Source organism: Micromesistius poutassou (genome assembly GCF_964030765.1).
Source record: "Micromesistius poutassou genome assembly, chromosome: 12".
In the NCBI taxonomy this organism is placed as follows: domain Eukaryota; kingdom Metazoa; phylum Chordata; class Actinopteri; order Gadiformes; family Gadidae; genus Micromesistius; species Micromesistius poutassou.
Window position 1 is genome coordinate 18039978 of NC_140282.1, and position 14507 is coordinate 18054484.

Below are 14507 nucleotides of genomic sequence, written 5' to 3' on the forward strand. Positions count from 1 at the left end.
CCCCCCCCCCCGCGGCCCCCCCCTTCCTGTTTGAACACAGGACTACGTCGACACCCAGAGTCTGCTGTGCAGCAACAACGTCAACCAGGAAGCGCTGCTGTGCTACGCCCGCGAGGCCGCTGACTTTGGCACCAACTACCAGCTGCCCACCCTGGACTACGCCACCAACCACTACGGGCAGCCCGACGTGGCCATGTTCGACTTCACCAGCATGCACGCGTCGGAGCACGCCGCTGTGGTGCGGGAGCGGCACGGGCGCCATTTGCTGGTGGCGCTGGTCGGGGACAGTCTGCTGGAGGTGAGGCGGGACTGGGAGCGCTGGTTACGGCGACGTGGCGCGTCGTGCCGGACTTTGTTAAGTCAATTTAGTTTATGGATTGTTCAAATGATAGGGTTAGGGTTAGGGTTAACCCTTCAATGGAGATTTTCCGTTCTTGTCTATATTCTCGTTCCCCTCTCCCTTTGTCCCTTTAAAAAAAATTTGGCCTTTACTCCTATGTGCTCATATACAGCCTACCTCCACAATGAAGCACACCATCGCTGTTCCTAAACATGTCCTCATATTCAGCCTACCTCCACATTGAATCACACCATCGCTGTTCCTAAACATGTCCTCATATACAGCCCACCTGCACAATGAATCTCACCATCGCTGTTCCTAAACGTGTCCTCATATACAGCCTACCTCCGCAATGAACCTCACCATCACTGTTCCTAAACATGTGCTCATATACAGCCCACCTCCGCAATGAATCTCACCATTTCTGCTTCTAAACATGTCCTCATATACAGCCTACCTCCGCAATGAACCTCACCATCGCTGTTCCTAAACATGTGCTCATATTCAGCCTACCTCCGCAATGAATCTCACCATTTCGTCGTCTAAGGTTCATAGCAGCAGCAGCAGCAGCAGCAGCAGCAGCAGCAGCAGCAGCAGCTGCGTTGTCTTACCTGATGTGACCGGCACACGGTGAGGCCTGAGACTGACGTCTGTCCGTGTGTTGTTGTGTCGTTGTCCTGCAGCCCTTCTGGCCCATGGGCACGGGGTGCGCCCGGGGCTTCCTGGCCGCCCTGGACACGGCCTGGATGGTGAGAGGCTGGGCTCAGGAGAGACCCGTCCTGGAGCTGCTAGCCGAGAGGTACGGGAAATTAAGCTCTGTACTCGTTTATAATGGACATGGATGGGAAGTGCACGTTGCAGAATTCTATGTTGCACCCTTTGGAACGACTGGATTGAGATGCAAAACGCATGTAAATCGTTGTGTGTGTGTGTGTTGGCGCAATATTTACCATGGAAAAATATTTGTATATCTTCAGGTCTATCAGTCTGCAGACATATAGTAGTCATTGAGGCCTGTAATACATTGTGGTTCACAAATTATATCTGGTTACATTTCGTGAGAATGATTTCTTTCATGTTATTTGGGCTTCCTGTATTTAATGGCTTGTTTTCTTCCCCGTCTGTACCATAGGGAGAGCATTTACCGACTGCTTCCCCAAACCACACCTGAGAACTTGGCCAAGAACTTTGATTTGTACACCATAGACCCTGGAAGCCGGTATCCCAACAAAAACTTTGCCAGCGTCAAGGCAAAGCAGGTGATGCTTCACTACATTCCTTTATTTATTTTCTAACTTAGTTACCAGTGAGGCTTAATGAAATGAAGCCCGAATTCGTTGCATCACTGTCATGTGTTACGTATTGCACGCAGGTACGTCACCTGTATCTCAACGGAGAGCTCAACACATGCCCTCTGCAGCGGTCTGCGACCATACGACGGCCCGTCAACGTGGCCCGGCGAGGTGAGTCTACAACGAGCGGCGACCACACAACGCCACTCTGGAACACGAGCCGAGGGAGGACGCGTTGACCTTCTAGTTCGACCTGATCTGTTGTTCGGTGGACCTCCGTTGGAAAATACTGATCGGTTTGAGTCATGCAATTAAATGAAGGGCTGCTGATGTGTAGAACAGTGAATGGAATACTAAAGTATTGTCTAATAGATGATGGTTTTACCATCTGTTTTCGTCTAGATCACACTGGGGAATGGGATGTGGTTGTCTTGACCTCAAACACCTTCTTTTAGACCTCAATTCCTTCTTTTATACATCCTACAAAGTCTACAAAAAACTGCGACTGCATTTCGACTTAAGGTCAACGCGCTCCATGAGAACATCGTAATGATAGCCAGGCACAACCTCAATGCTCAAAGCTTTTTGCTTTCGCACATTTCAAGATAGTTTTTTTTAACTTTCTTTGAGTTCCTCTTCACTAACTTGTGTACAAAGGTGAGTTCCGGAGCTCGGCAGCTGTACAACGTGTCCGGGCAGGGGACGCGTGCATACCTCAACTCCCTCCTCATCTCGTGTCTGATCCTATCTGTCGGGCATGGTTTACTACCTGTGTTTAACCCTATGACGGCATCCTTTCCTCTCTAATGCCATCATGTTTTCTGGCCGTAGTAACCGTGGTGACATCATACTAGATGATATGATCTGCTACATCAAAGCGCTGTCTTTTATAGAAAGTTACCAAAAAACATATATATACTCATGACCATTTTTGGTCATTGTTTTCGTACAAAACGGCCCCAACACATTTCTGGGGGAGTGTTTTCAATTTGTTGAGTGACGGCATTGCTGGCGATGGTTGTTTGCGTTGATACGTGATATCTCTTTTGTGTTGTCGTCCAGAGTCTGAGATTAGACCGGGCCGACTGCTGACGTGGTGTCAGAAGCAGACGGAGGGCTACAGGAATGTGGCGGTGACCGACCTGACGTCCTCCTGGCGTAGCGGCCTGGCCCTCTGCGCCTTGATCCATAGGTTCAACTCCCAGCTCGTGTAAGTGAGACTACTCCATTCACACGCATGTCAGGGCTGCCGCGTCAAAAGATAAGCAGGACAAGCGGTGGTTTAATCACTGCCTCGCCTCTGCGGCAATCTTTGCGTGTGCACCCGCCTTCCTGGTGTATGTGAAGTATGCGTGCCGTGTCACTGGTTCTTTTCACGGAGGTGTGTGTGTGAGACCTTATCACGTGCTTGTGCCTTTTGTTTTATGCTGGCATGGTGCATAACATGATTATCTTTTACTCATTGATGTGTCTGATGCGTCATGGAATACCAACACTCTTAAGGCAATGACCTGAAAATATGTGTTACCTCGACTGGTTGTGATCACTATTCATCCCACACTGGGGTTGTGTATTTAGCCTTCCAAGTCGGAATCCGCCTTATTCCTGAAAAGCAAACATTGTTGCTTAGCAACCTCTTTCACACTTGGGAGTGGAGTAGACTTTGAAGCATGAAACGGGGAATCCTGTCTTGCTGTGTAGCTTGTTTTTCAGTAGTCCTAATGCTACTAGTAGCAACCACGTATACAAAGCAGCCCCTTTATGGAAAAAAAGAAAGCATAACAGCGGCTGACATATTATACGTAAGCATATAAATCCAAGGATCCCACTGGCTTTCCCTCCCGTCCTCTTAGGAGGTGGTGGGGTGGGGGGGGTGGTGGTGGGTGGGGGGGGGGGTTGGGGGCTCTGTGTTAGCCCCGTTGCCTTACGGCGGCGAGTCAAGAGAAATCGCAAACCAAACTGTGTGACCTTCTCACGTTTCCTCCACCCCAGTCGTGTCTGTTCTCATTGTTTCCCCCCCCCCCCCCCCCCACCCTTAACCCATTGTAGAGATTTCAGCTCCCTCACCGAGGAGGACCCCGCCGGCAATCTCCAGCTGGCGTTCGACGTGGGCCAGCGGGAGTTCGGCGTGGCACCCTTCACGTCCGGACGGGAGCTGGCGGCGGCGGCGGCGGCGGCGCAGGACGTGGACAAGACCCAGATGATCCTCTACCTGTCCAAGTTCTACGAGCTGTTCCGCGGCACACCTCTACCTCAGACAGGTACGACGACGGCCCCCCCCCCCCCCGCCCCCCTCACACAAATCACACAATGTTTACATGTCATACATACCAGGATGGATATGCATGACGGAGATGGGAACGGCCTCCTCTGGCTATTCAAAGAACAGCAATCCGTCTTCCGTTAAAGCCACCATGGCCCGCACTGTCCACAGGGCTTTGTGCCTAAAGTAGAACAGGACAGTGGATCCGTGGACATATATTTACCTGGCCTATATACACACACACACACGCTATGTTTTTTTTTTATACCGGCTTCGTTTCTGGGGGCCCACCCTGCGTTGAGTTTGGCGATTTGACCTGGTATGCAAGAAGCAAGTCTGCTGGACAGGGTGTGAGGTTATGCTTCGGACTTCCCTGCAGCAGGCTTCTGGTCTGGCGGATCACAATGAGACCTGTGTAATTGCGGAATTGAGGTGCAGGGACCGGCTGGTTGCTCCATGAAAACGAAGGAAGCCGCATAACTTCTGTGCTGTGATACTATGATAATGACGGCATTTTTTTTTTTTTTTACTATGCATACCACGTTGAATTGCTATGACTCTGGGAATGCGTGCGTTTTACGTTGTGTATCCCTGGACGAGCTAAATCCAGTGACTCATCGACAGGTTTAAGGGTCGCCGACGAAAACAGCGAGGAGTATCCGTCGAAGGACCCGAGACACATGACCAACGGGATCAATGTCTCCCAACCACGGAAACGAGTGCCTAGGGTAACGTGTTGTCGCTGGATATTGCCATTTGACATTCTTAACAACTTTTGAAGGGCTTCGGGGATATTATCTTCTAAATCCCTTTTTGAAAAAGTTGAATTATTCCGTGTTCTTTCCCTTCGGTACGTCAGCGCGGTTGATGTGGTATTTGCGTCTGGCTTGTGCTTATTGAGTTACTATTAACAGGAGGAGAGGAAATCGGAGGGCACCCCGGAATCAGTTTACAAGCGGCGGCGAAAAGGAGGCAGCAGCAGCCATCTGGAGGAGGTTTGTGAAGGCATTTTTTTCCTTTTTCAGACGCTTCAATCCCTCCGCCACCGAGTCGGAGCTCTTTGCTGGCTGTTTATTTGACTGTGTGAACCGGGGGGGGGGGGTACCCCTGTCTCTCCCCGTTCCTGTATCCCCCCTCCAGGCCACTAACCTCCTCCTCAGCTCCGGGGACTCCTCCTCCTCCTCCTCGGCACTGCAGGAGGAGACGGCTCCACGGGAGAACAGCCGGGTGCGCTCCATGGCCACCCAGCTGCAGGCCAAGTTCGACGGCACCGCCGGGCGCACCGTCCGCAGACATGTGAGCATCGCCCGGGGGGGACGAGAGAGAGAGGCCACGCCTTCTCAGGGAGACGGTGGTGGGAAAAGCTCAGAAATAATCGCTGACGCACAGATACCGTGCGTGTCGTCTGTTGTTCTCCCGAATAAAGTGTTTTGATCTGATGTAAAATGTAGTAATAATAATAATCCCGTTGAATAACTGAGAGTATGAGAGTGTAGCGAAATGGTTTGGTTGATCTATTTCTCTTCTATCGTCTCGTCAGACCTGTCCTCATACGCTTTGTCTGTCCTTTCCTTTTCATGTGGCAAATCTATCGGCCGTCTTCCGACTTTTCCCGTACTTTTCACTGTGAACGCCGCTCAAATCAGACCCAACAGTCCTTCCCACAATGCACCGGCGTGACGGAGGGTGACACGAGGGTGTCAGCCCCGCCCGAGCCCCCCCCCAAGGTACAGCTAGATACGGTGGATGGAAAGATGGAAAAGCACTCGACCCAATAACCATTTAATATCACTGACCTCTGTCACTGAATTTCCACCAATCCATCCCCTCCAACCCCCCCGCCCTACACACTTTTCCAGTTTAAAAACTTTGATAAAAGCCTGCCAGAGCGCGCGGTCCTGCAGCCGCCCAAAGCGCCGGCCATGCCCCGGAGCAGGGCCGCTCAAACACTGCCTCATACCGAGCACCACCCCTCCGCCGCCGCCGCCGCCGCCACCGCTGGCCACCACCTTCAGCAGCACCCTCTCTGGGAGGGCCGGCGCGGCGCTGAGCAGAGCGCTCAGACGCAGGGCGGGCGCGCTCAGGCTCAGGCTCGGACGCAGAGCGAGCACGCCGGGCGTGCGGAGGCCGAGTACGCAGACTACGTCCCCTCCTCCCCCGCGCCCCCCTCCTACCACTCGGCCGTCCTAGTCATGAGAAGAATGCGCCACCGCCTGCGGGAGGTGGAGGAGCAGATCTCTGAGGTGAACGGCTTTCTTCTGTCCTTTCCCCCCTTTTTTTGGCTTCACTTTTCTTTTCTCTGTCCTCTCATTTCGTCCTCTTTTTTTTTTTTTTCTTCTTTTCTTTACTTTCGGTGCTTTATATGCGTGTGTATTTTTTTTCGTGTCGTCAGTGACATCAGGCCTGTAATTTCCACCCCCCCCTCCGCGCTTTACCATAATGGCTTGAGCAGGTCGCCGCAAGCGGGTAAAGAACCAGTTTGAGTTGTTCCGCGGAATAGCCCTGCCAGGCACACATCTCCCCCAAACTATTTCCAGAGCGGTGGGGCCTACAAAACAAAAAAGAGCAATTTAAGCTTGAGTCAATGTGCTAATTTTGACCCATTTGAAAGAATTGGACGTGAAAAATATTATTCCAAGGGAAGAAAAAAAAGCATATTTTTAGATGCCTGCAGACTTTGTTGGCTACAGCTCCTACAGCTAGGTATGCGTGTGTCAGAATCCACCGCAGCCTGAACCTAGTATGATGATGACTTATTATTTGCGCACCGCGGGTGTGAATGAAGGTAATGGAGAGGCCTGTGCTTTACACAGCAGCCGTGTTGTTCTCTGCACAGTACGTTCAAGATCTCACGGTCCTCTTGTAATTGGAAAGATAATACAGAGAACTCTTTCATCATAATGATGTGTTGTAGTGGTGTGTGTGTGTGGGTGTGTGTGTGTCCATCTCTTCATCTCATTCAATTTCTTTCTTCCTTTTCAACCCTGTGACTCTGCAGAAGAAGGCTCAGACTCAACACGCTAGGGAGTTTCAGAAAAAGAGTATAAAGGAGAAGGCACATCATCTTTGCGATTTGTTGGATGCCACTAATTTACCCAAGGTGACTCTCCGAAAAGCTTGACCTGTGTCAGAGGCTACTTGCAGCATGTGCACGCCGGACCCCGACCCCTTAAGTCTGCGTTCACACCGTGTGCCGTGCAGTGTTTGGTGTGGCTGCTGGACACATATTTTTTTGCATTGGGACCGGGGTCCAACAGCTGTGTTAACTGATTGTTTTGCTGTAGTGACTCACGCAGATACCAACAACATTAAAGACATCCGTCAGTAAATGCTCCTGTTACTAGGACCCACGTCATGCTAGTGAGATGGACAAATACAGTGAATGTGTTGAATGATTGCGACATTAGTGTGACCAAAGATTCCCTAACTAAATAAAAGTTTCAGACTTAAATGAAGCATGGTGCTTATTGGACCGCCTCCACAGCCATCCGATCTGACTTTTCACTATCCAGCTACTATAGCTTCGTCCACAGTTCCCCATGGTTACACACCAACACATTGTGGCACTTGGCAAAGCCTGGTATAGATGCCACACATCAGAAATCAAGTTCAACGTGTGTGTGTGTGTGTGTGTGTGTGTGTGTGTGTGTGTGTGTGTGTGTGTGTGTGTGTGTGTGTGTGTGTGTGTGTGTGTGTGTGTGTGTGTGTGTGTGTGTGTGTGTGTGTGTGTGTGTGTGTGTGTGTGTGTGTGTGTTTCCTCGCGTGAGACTTTAATGTTTAGCATAACTCCCTCATGAGTTTCACAATTGATGTAAATTATCCTTGGAGGCAAGAATGTTGAGAATGTACTGTGTGTCAAAGGAGTTCTGTCAAATATAAACAAACGTTTCTCAGTAGAAGAAACGATTCCACCAAACCAACACACACAGCATTCACACTGCATCTTGTTTTAACAGACACTTACACCTTCTTCTTGGAGGCTAATGAGAAGGTAAAAATAGAGATTAAACAAGTTTTACGGTAACATTTAACGTTCCCAAAATGGCATGTTCCTTTGGGGAGAAACAAGTCATTTATAAGAGAAGGAAGAGATGCAACTTCTGCTTCTCTGTGTGGACAGCCTTTGATTTCTCTAACTGCAAGTGATTTCCTCCTATACTTGCTGCCCCATGAAGTCACTTCCCCTTTGCCTTTCACCTCAATTAGCTTATTTGTGTCTAACCAAAAGATCAAAATTCCGCCCGTCCACAGACTTTCTGCTGTGGGACCCAACTTCTGCCCACTAACCCAGCTCTCTGCTCTCTGCCCACACCGCCAACTTTCTATCCACACACCCAACTTTCTGCCCACGTTGGAAAATTGGATGTGCCGCTTAATAAAGAGATGATGAGAGATGAACCATCACAACACAAGTGGTTTTCTGTGTTCTGCAGCAAAGCCACTCACTCGTCACATTGTCGCTCCCAAAATCCATAGATGCATGTTATTATGATTTAGTTTATCTGTATATGTATTACCACTTTATCTGTAATTTATTATATCTACTCGTTTATTATATCTAATCTGCAATATAATATATTTATTTTATCATTATCTTATTTTACATAATATGTCTATCCATCATTGCTCAAGTCAAATATATGGTTATGTATTCATAATATTCCCCCCTTACATACTTTTGGTAATATTCGGTTGTGCCACACATCAGAAATTGTATTCTTTTATCAACAGCGTATTTAGATTACAAAGGTGGTGCCCCAAAATAAGCCATGTTTGTAGCCGCATGCGTTGGTTACCTTGCTTCTACCAGGAAGAATGACGGGCATTTCTGTGGTGGCAGCCTGAGGGCAGATGTTGAGGAATGTAGGAGAACCGCTATCGTGGTCACCAGATGTTCCCTTCAATGCTCCTCTTATAGTTCTCAAGAAGGAGAGGGATTAGAGGGAAATTGATAACTTCAGAGGAACCATATTCATCATAAAAAAATATCTTCACGGGGTGCAGGTCGTAAAGTCCCATGATCCCATTGATGATTATTTTGTTCTTACTAATATTGGCCCTGTTTGTTCTCTGTTCTTGTGTTTGCTAAATCGGCCTACAGAAGGGGGAAAGTTTCCTCCGCAGTCCCACTGTCAACAGACATTACTTAACGCACCTCTCTCTGGCTGTCTGGCTGTGTTTCCTAGGGGTCTGTGCATCAGACATTGCCACAGTCCAACGACAAGTGTCACTCCTGTGGGAAGCGTGTCTACGTGGTGGAGAGGATCTGCACGGAGGGCCTCTACTTCCACAGGGAGTGCTTTCGCTGTGAGACCTGCAATTCGCCACTGAGCCAGGGTGCGCACGTGTATGACTCTGAACAGGGTATGTATCGCTTTAAAAGTGAACGTGAGGGTGAGGGTCTGCAAAGGTTGCGGGAGATTTTACTGAAATGTCGGAAAATGTGTGTGCCTTTACAGGAAAACTTTATTGCAAAGCGCATTTTGTACAACATAAAAATGGGACGCATCTGCGAAGAAACATAAACGGGCGCACGGTAAGTTACTTTTTGTATACTATAATGTATTATTATAGTACAATGATTTTCACTTTTGGTTTTTATGTACACAAGAGAAAAAAAAAAAGCACAAAGCAGTGGACTGGAATGCAGCAGACTAGGATCAACTCTGACCTAATCCTACATCTTCCTTCCCCTTCCCCCGTGCCACCATCAGGGCTCTTGCGACCGCCGGGACTCAGTCGAGCTCACATCCCGGAGAACCAGTCGAGAGAGGCCCCACGCCCCACGCGGCCCCGCGGACGGCCCCCGGAGCCCCTCGCCCACAGGTACCCTCGCCTCACTGCTCAGGAAGGGCCTGAGCTGGCCCATGAGTCTGACCCGCGCCGTTTGCAAGGCCCCCGGCCGACTGAGCGCCTGGCTGCAGCGCCGCACGCGGGCCCTGGGCGTCCACGTCAGGGCCAACGGCGAGGACTACGCGTTCCTCTACGAGCTGCTGAGCGTGGGGCTGCCCCTGCTGCTGGCGCTGCAGGGGGTCCTGCAGCAGATGTATGTGGAGGCCGCGCCGGCTGCGGCCCTGTGGCTGCGGCCCGCGGTGCGGTGGCTGGAGGAGAACGCCGGGCTCAGGCTCGCATAGATGCCGCGCTGACATGCTCGTCCCGCTCTCCACGCCACACGACACCACGATCACAAGTGCAATTAGAGCTTTGTTATGTCCGCTGTTATGTGATGGCGACGACTTTGTGACGCACGGAAGCACCTTCTCACAGCAACACCAACGTTTTGTTTTCATGTTTTATACATTTTTAACAACAACTTTGACCAAAGAATATACACAAAGAAGGTTCCAGTGGCAGCCTCCTTTTTTTAAATTTAGAGAGATTATTTTGTATAGTTGGACTTGTTTTGTATATCTTCGTATTTATTAAAGAAGTGTTTCAACGCTGGAAAGATGTTTTTTGGTCTTTTCATAAAACTGGGCTATGCAGTATAAATGTGCACATATTTTTTTTAATTGGTGCTACATGACCAGAAAAAAAAAAGGCTGGGTCGTTAATGCTGAATATCGTTCATTGGGACGGGTTTAAACTCTCCTATCTTTAAAAGTGTTCTGTGGGCTTAGGACACACTGGGTTACTCCCTGACTGGCTGACTGGACTAACGTAGTTGAGGAGCAGAAAAAGGAGCATGGTAACTTTCTGTGGTAGATAGGATAAAGAAATTGCGTTTACGACTTTACAAAATTACAGAATGGATGTTTTTCATAACCTACGTTTGTTTACGGAGTTTGTCTTAAATCTACACATTTTAGTCGTATTATCGTTGGAGCTTTTCTGCCATCTGCTGTTCACTTCAGGCAAAAACGAAGTGAATAATTTAATTTTTTTTAAATGTTTTTATCTACAAGACATTGTACTCATGCACCTGATAAATCATTTGTCCTAAATTATTAATTCCACCAAATTTTTTATTTATTAATGTGCTGATGTGATCTGATTATCTGAATGTTGGAATATAGCTATGTAAAAGATTGTTACCATCCTCTTTATATAGCTGTATTAACTGTATTGTGCTTTTTAAATGACAAATAATTAATAAAGTAAATGTTCTGGGAAATTCAAAGACAATACTTTTTTTATAATTATTTTTGGCTTTTGCATTATGCACCACAATGGTACTCGCAAAGAACAAACGAGGTCCCAAGACCAACTACATTTCTTCTTTTGATTGTGATTTTCTTTTTCATCCTTCTCCCAAAATTTCCCTGAAGCCTGTTAAGACGTTTGAGTTGCGGAACCTTCTGGATCATTAAGGGAAATTACATAATGCAGGTGATTGCACCTGCATGTCTTGTTGATGCTGTGGTGTGGCTGCAGATATACCCGATTATTATTATTATTATATTTACGTTATACATTTGCTCGGAACCATATTGTCTAACATGTTGTGTGTGACACTAAAAATGAATAAAGGTTTGAAGTGTTTACAGGCATTTTGGGGGTTTTGCAAGCCAAAATACGCACGCCTAACCAACGGCTCCAATGTACTTCATTAGTATACCACCAGGGGGTGCTCCTGTCTCTATATTCACGTTGGTATTCTCTGCATGGGTTACAATCAGTGAACGCATTCTTGCCTGCAAATGTACAAGTGTTTACAGGCTTTCAAATGTTGAGTACAGAACATAGATTTGATTTTAAAAAAAAAATAATAATATAGATATTGCTCAACGATATGGTTGTGGAGTGTGTGGCTAACTGTGTTGGTTTAAGCAGCCTCACCTGGCCTGAGTCTGATTGGACTTGGGCTTGGCTTGGCTGCACACCTGTTGTACATTGAGTAATCAATGTGCCCAGGCTCAACCAGCCTTCTCCACACACACACACACACACACACTCAGGGAGAGATCTCCCACATGGTGACATGGAGCACCAGCGTCGTGTATCATTATCTGCAAACCATTCGATAAACCGGTTTTCACCACCACCACCACCGCCCTGCGTCCTTGTGTTTGGCCGCCCCCGGCATCGCTACACTCCACCCAGGTGGCGTTTCTGGTGTGCAGCCTCACCCAGCCTCGAGTTCCGTCATTCACCGGGCGTCACGATTCAACCCAGTCAGTAGTTAAATCTGAAATGTTGCTCTTGGTTAATTAATAAAGCATTAGATATAATTAGAGAATTACTTAATATTTTGAGAGTGGGAGATGGAATCTCCCGTTCCCATTTTTGGTGAATTACTATCTGAACTATTTCTAAATACCTCAAATGACAAAAGATGTGTGACATGGTGGTTTTTCTTTCTGCCTTACTGTTCATTAAAATTCAAGTCTAAGAAATATCAGCCGTACAATTATGTTTGGGACAAAGTTATACTGGAAATGTTTCACTAAAACCAACTAGTTCTAGCAACACAAGCACCTTTATGGTGTTCAATCAATTATCTAATTTTCAGAAATATATTTTAAGTCAATGGGGAAACTTTACACCGTTCAATGTTTGCTATGCATGTATGTGCTTGTATAAGGGTTCCCTGATGATCACATTTTTCATATGTTTACATTTGGTCAACAATGTGAATTTGCGAGATTGGGATGGTTCTCATGAGGCTAGTGAACATGCATTCTCTCTTAGCCGAAGATGAGAGATGACTATAAAGAAGACCCCTACAGCTGTGGCCTCCATCACTTCCTGAGATAACCTTTCTCAAGTCTTCTTTGTGTTTTTCATTAAGAATTTAGAGAACTTCTTGACATAAGTAAGAGACATAAGAGGAAAAATTGGATATGTACGACTGTATGCAAAAGGTCTTCATATGGATGAGCAGCATTCAATGGAGGCTCAAAACGAACCGCCGTCAAACTACATGAAGGGTGATTTTGGACATAAACTTTTGGCATGAATTCACGGGATTTTTGGCCAAACATGCACAATGGGTGAACTATGGCTTCTAGGCATAGGGCCTAGAAGCCCTCCGATGCGAAATAACAACGGTGGACCTCTTCGTAATTCAGTTATATATTTTGAAAATTGTGATGTTATAATTATCAACCTTAATTTGGGGGCCCCCCCCAGGTACTTGGGGCCCTACGCGCTCTGCGTACTCTGCGTACTCTGCGTACTCTGCGTATGGGGAGTGCCATAATATTCTCCCATAGCCACAATACTGAGTAAACATAACATAAGCTGTAAGACTTGTGTATAGTCACAACCAGGCACAACCAGCTGATCATACATAGATGAAGGGGGCGGGCTTTTAAAGCCACAGAACACGCCCACCTCTACCTGCCTATTTAACTCAGACTCCGCCATTTTAGAATCAGAATCTCTTGGGCGGCGTATCGATTAGATGTAAAGCTTAGAGACGCTCCGTGCGTGTTATATACGATCCCTCTCCTTTTGCTTCATAGACGATAGACAATAGACCAATAACCTTAACCAAATAAAGTGAGTTAAAAGCAATCCTGTCTCGGCCGCCTTTCCTGGACTAAAATATCACAACAGTTTCAACCAAGTAAGGTTGAGTAAGGTCTCTTCATACTCGCTCAATACCTTCATAAACAATGCTCACACACTCACACAAAACTTTATCCACTGGAATTTCTCTGCCTCCTTTAAGAGCCTTTCTTAAGGAAAAATGTGTTTATCTGTTGCATAGGAAGTTTTTCAGGAATGCAATTGAAAAGCCCTGATTCTGTTGATAAAAATGTGTTGCTTTCTTAATAGTTCATTGCAAAATAACCTTTTTAGCATTGCTAGTAAATCATCCTAAGTGTCCTTGACTTGGTGATGGCAGTTCAGTTGGAAATTTATTTTCACAGTAAATACCGATTGGTAGTGTCTGATTGGTAGTGTCTCATAGTTAATAAAAATATTCATGTTGTATTATAATGTCATATTATGACCATCGATAAAAGTTTAAGTGTGTGAGAGAGAGAGAGAGAGAGAGAGAGAGAGAGAGAGAGAGAGAGAGAGAGAGAGAGAGAGAGAGAGAGAGAGAGAGAGAGAGAGAGAGAGAGAGAGAGAGAGATTTCTTCTAACAGACACTATTCTGCAGCTGCCTGTAATGTTGACTAAATGATCACTGATCATTACTGTGATATAGATATAGTGGCAGGTAAACATTGCAAGTCTATCTTCTTGCATGGTATGTTTTGTTTTTGTATTGCTCTATAATTATATCGTGTTAGTAGTTTACATATTCTACAAATCCTTTCAACTATGCATTTAATAAAAATACAATACAAAAATATATCTTGTCAAATTTCTTCAAACCTTTAGACATACACGTACCATAGATCTCGAATACATCTAGACCTAGGCTTTGGCACATCTTGCATAACAAAACATGCGTCACGTATACAGTACATCGATGGAAACGGTTTCCTTGAGCCACATTTTCACCATGCCTGGATGCAAGCAAAGGTGCCAGATGTATACCCATAGGTCATCTGTCCAATTGGACTCAATTGGATCTTCTAAACCAAACTGTGCAGAGCCACTGAGACCCCAGCATACCCTCTGTGCTTACGCAATTGGAAAAAAAAAACAGAGATCCCATTTAAAAGCATTTAACCAATTCAAACTGCGAGTATAATCTGCTTTGCATTGCATT

General features: G+C 46.7%; 1 protein-coding gene across 7 annotated transcripts in view; it reads left to right on the plus strand.

Annotated features, from left to right (window-relative positions):
* mical2a (microtubule associated monooxygenase, calponin and LIM domain containing 2a) overlaps positions 1-14507 on the plus strand; it is a 35854-nt gene that overhangs the window by 15277 nt on the left and 6070 nt on the right. For 2 of the 7 annotated variants that reach the window (XR_014637673.1, XR_014637674.1), the window contains exons 8-23: positions 41-298; positions 1024-1139; positions 1473-1599; positions 1713-1803; positions 2695-2842; positions 3682-3893; positions 4520-4623; positions 4810-4890; positions 5036-5191; positions 5542-5622; positions 5755-6138; positions 6894-6995; positions 9082-9259; positions 9355-9431; positions 9610-9721; positions 11164-11224. Coding sequence is in view for 4 of the 7 variants with exons in the window: in XM_084476436.1 (XP_084332562.1) it covers positions 41-298; positions 1024-1139; positions 1473-1599; positions 1713-1803; positions 2695-2842; positions 3682-3893; positions 4520-4623; positions 4810-4890; positions 5036-5191; positions 5542-5622; positions 5755-6138; positions 6894-6995; positions 9082-9259; positions 9355-9431; positions 9610-10029 (2535 nt within the window). In the remaining 3 variants the exon portion in view is untranslated. Of the gene's footprint in view, positions 1-40; positions 299-1023; positions 1140-1472; positions 1600-1712; positions 1804-2694; positions 2843-3681; positions 3894-4519; positions 4624-4809; positions 4891-5035; positions 5192-5541; positions 5623-5754; positions 6139-6893; positions 6996-9081; positions 9260-9354; positions 9432-9609; positions 10891-11163; positions 11225-12526; positions 14234-14507 lie in introns of those variants that run through there. The other 5 variants (XR_014637675.1, XM_084476436.1, XM_084476437.1 and 2 more) reach the window with 5 other exon arrangements.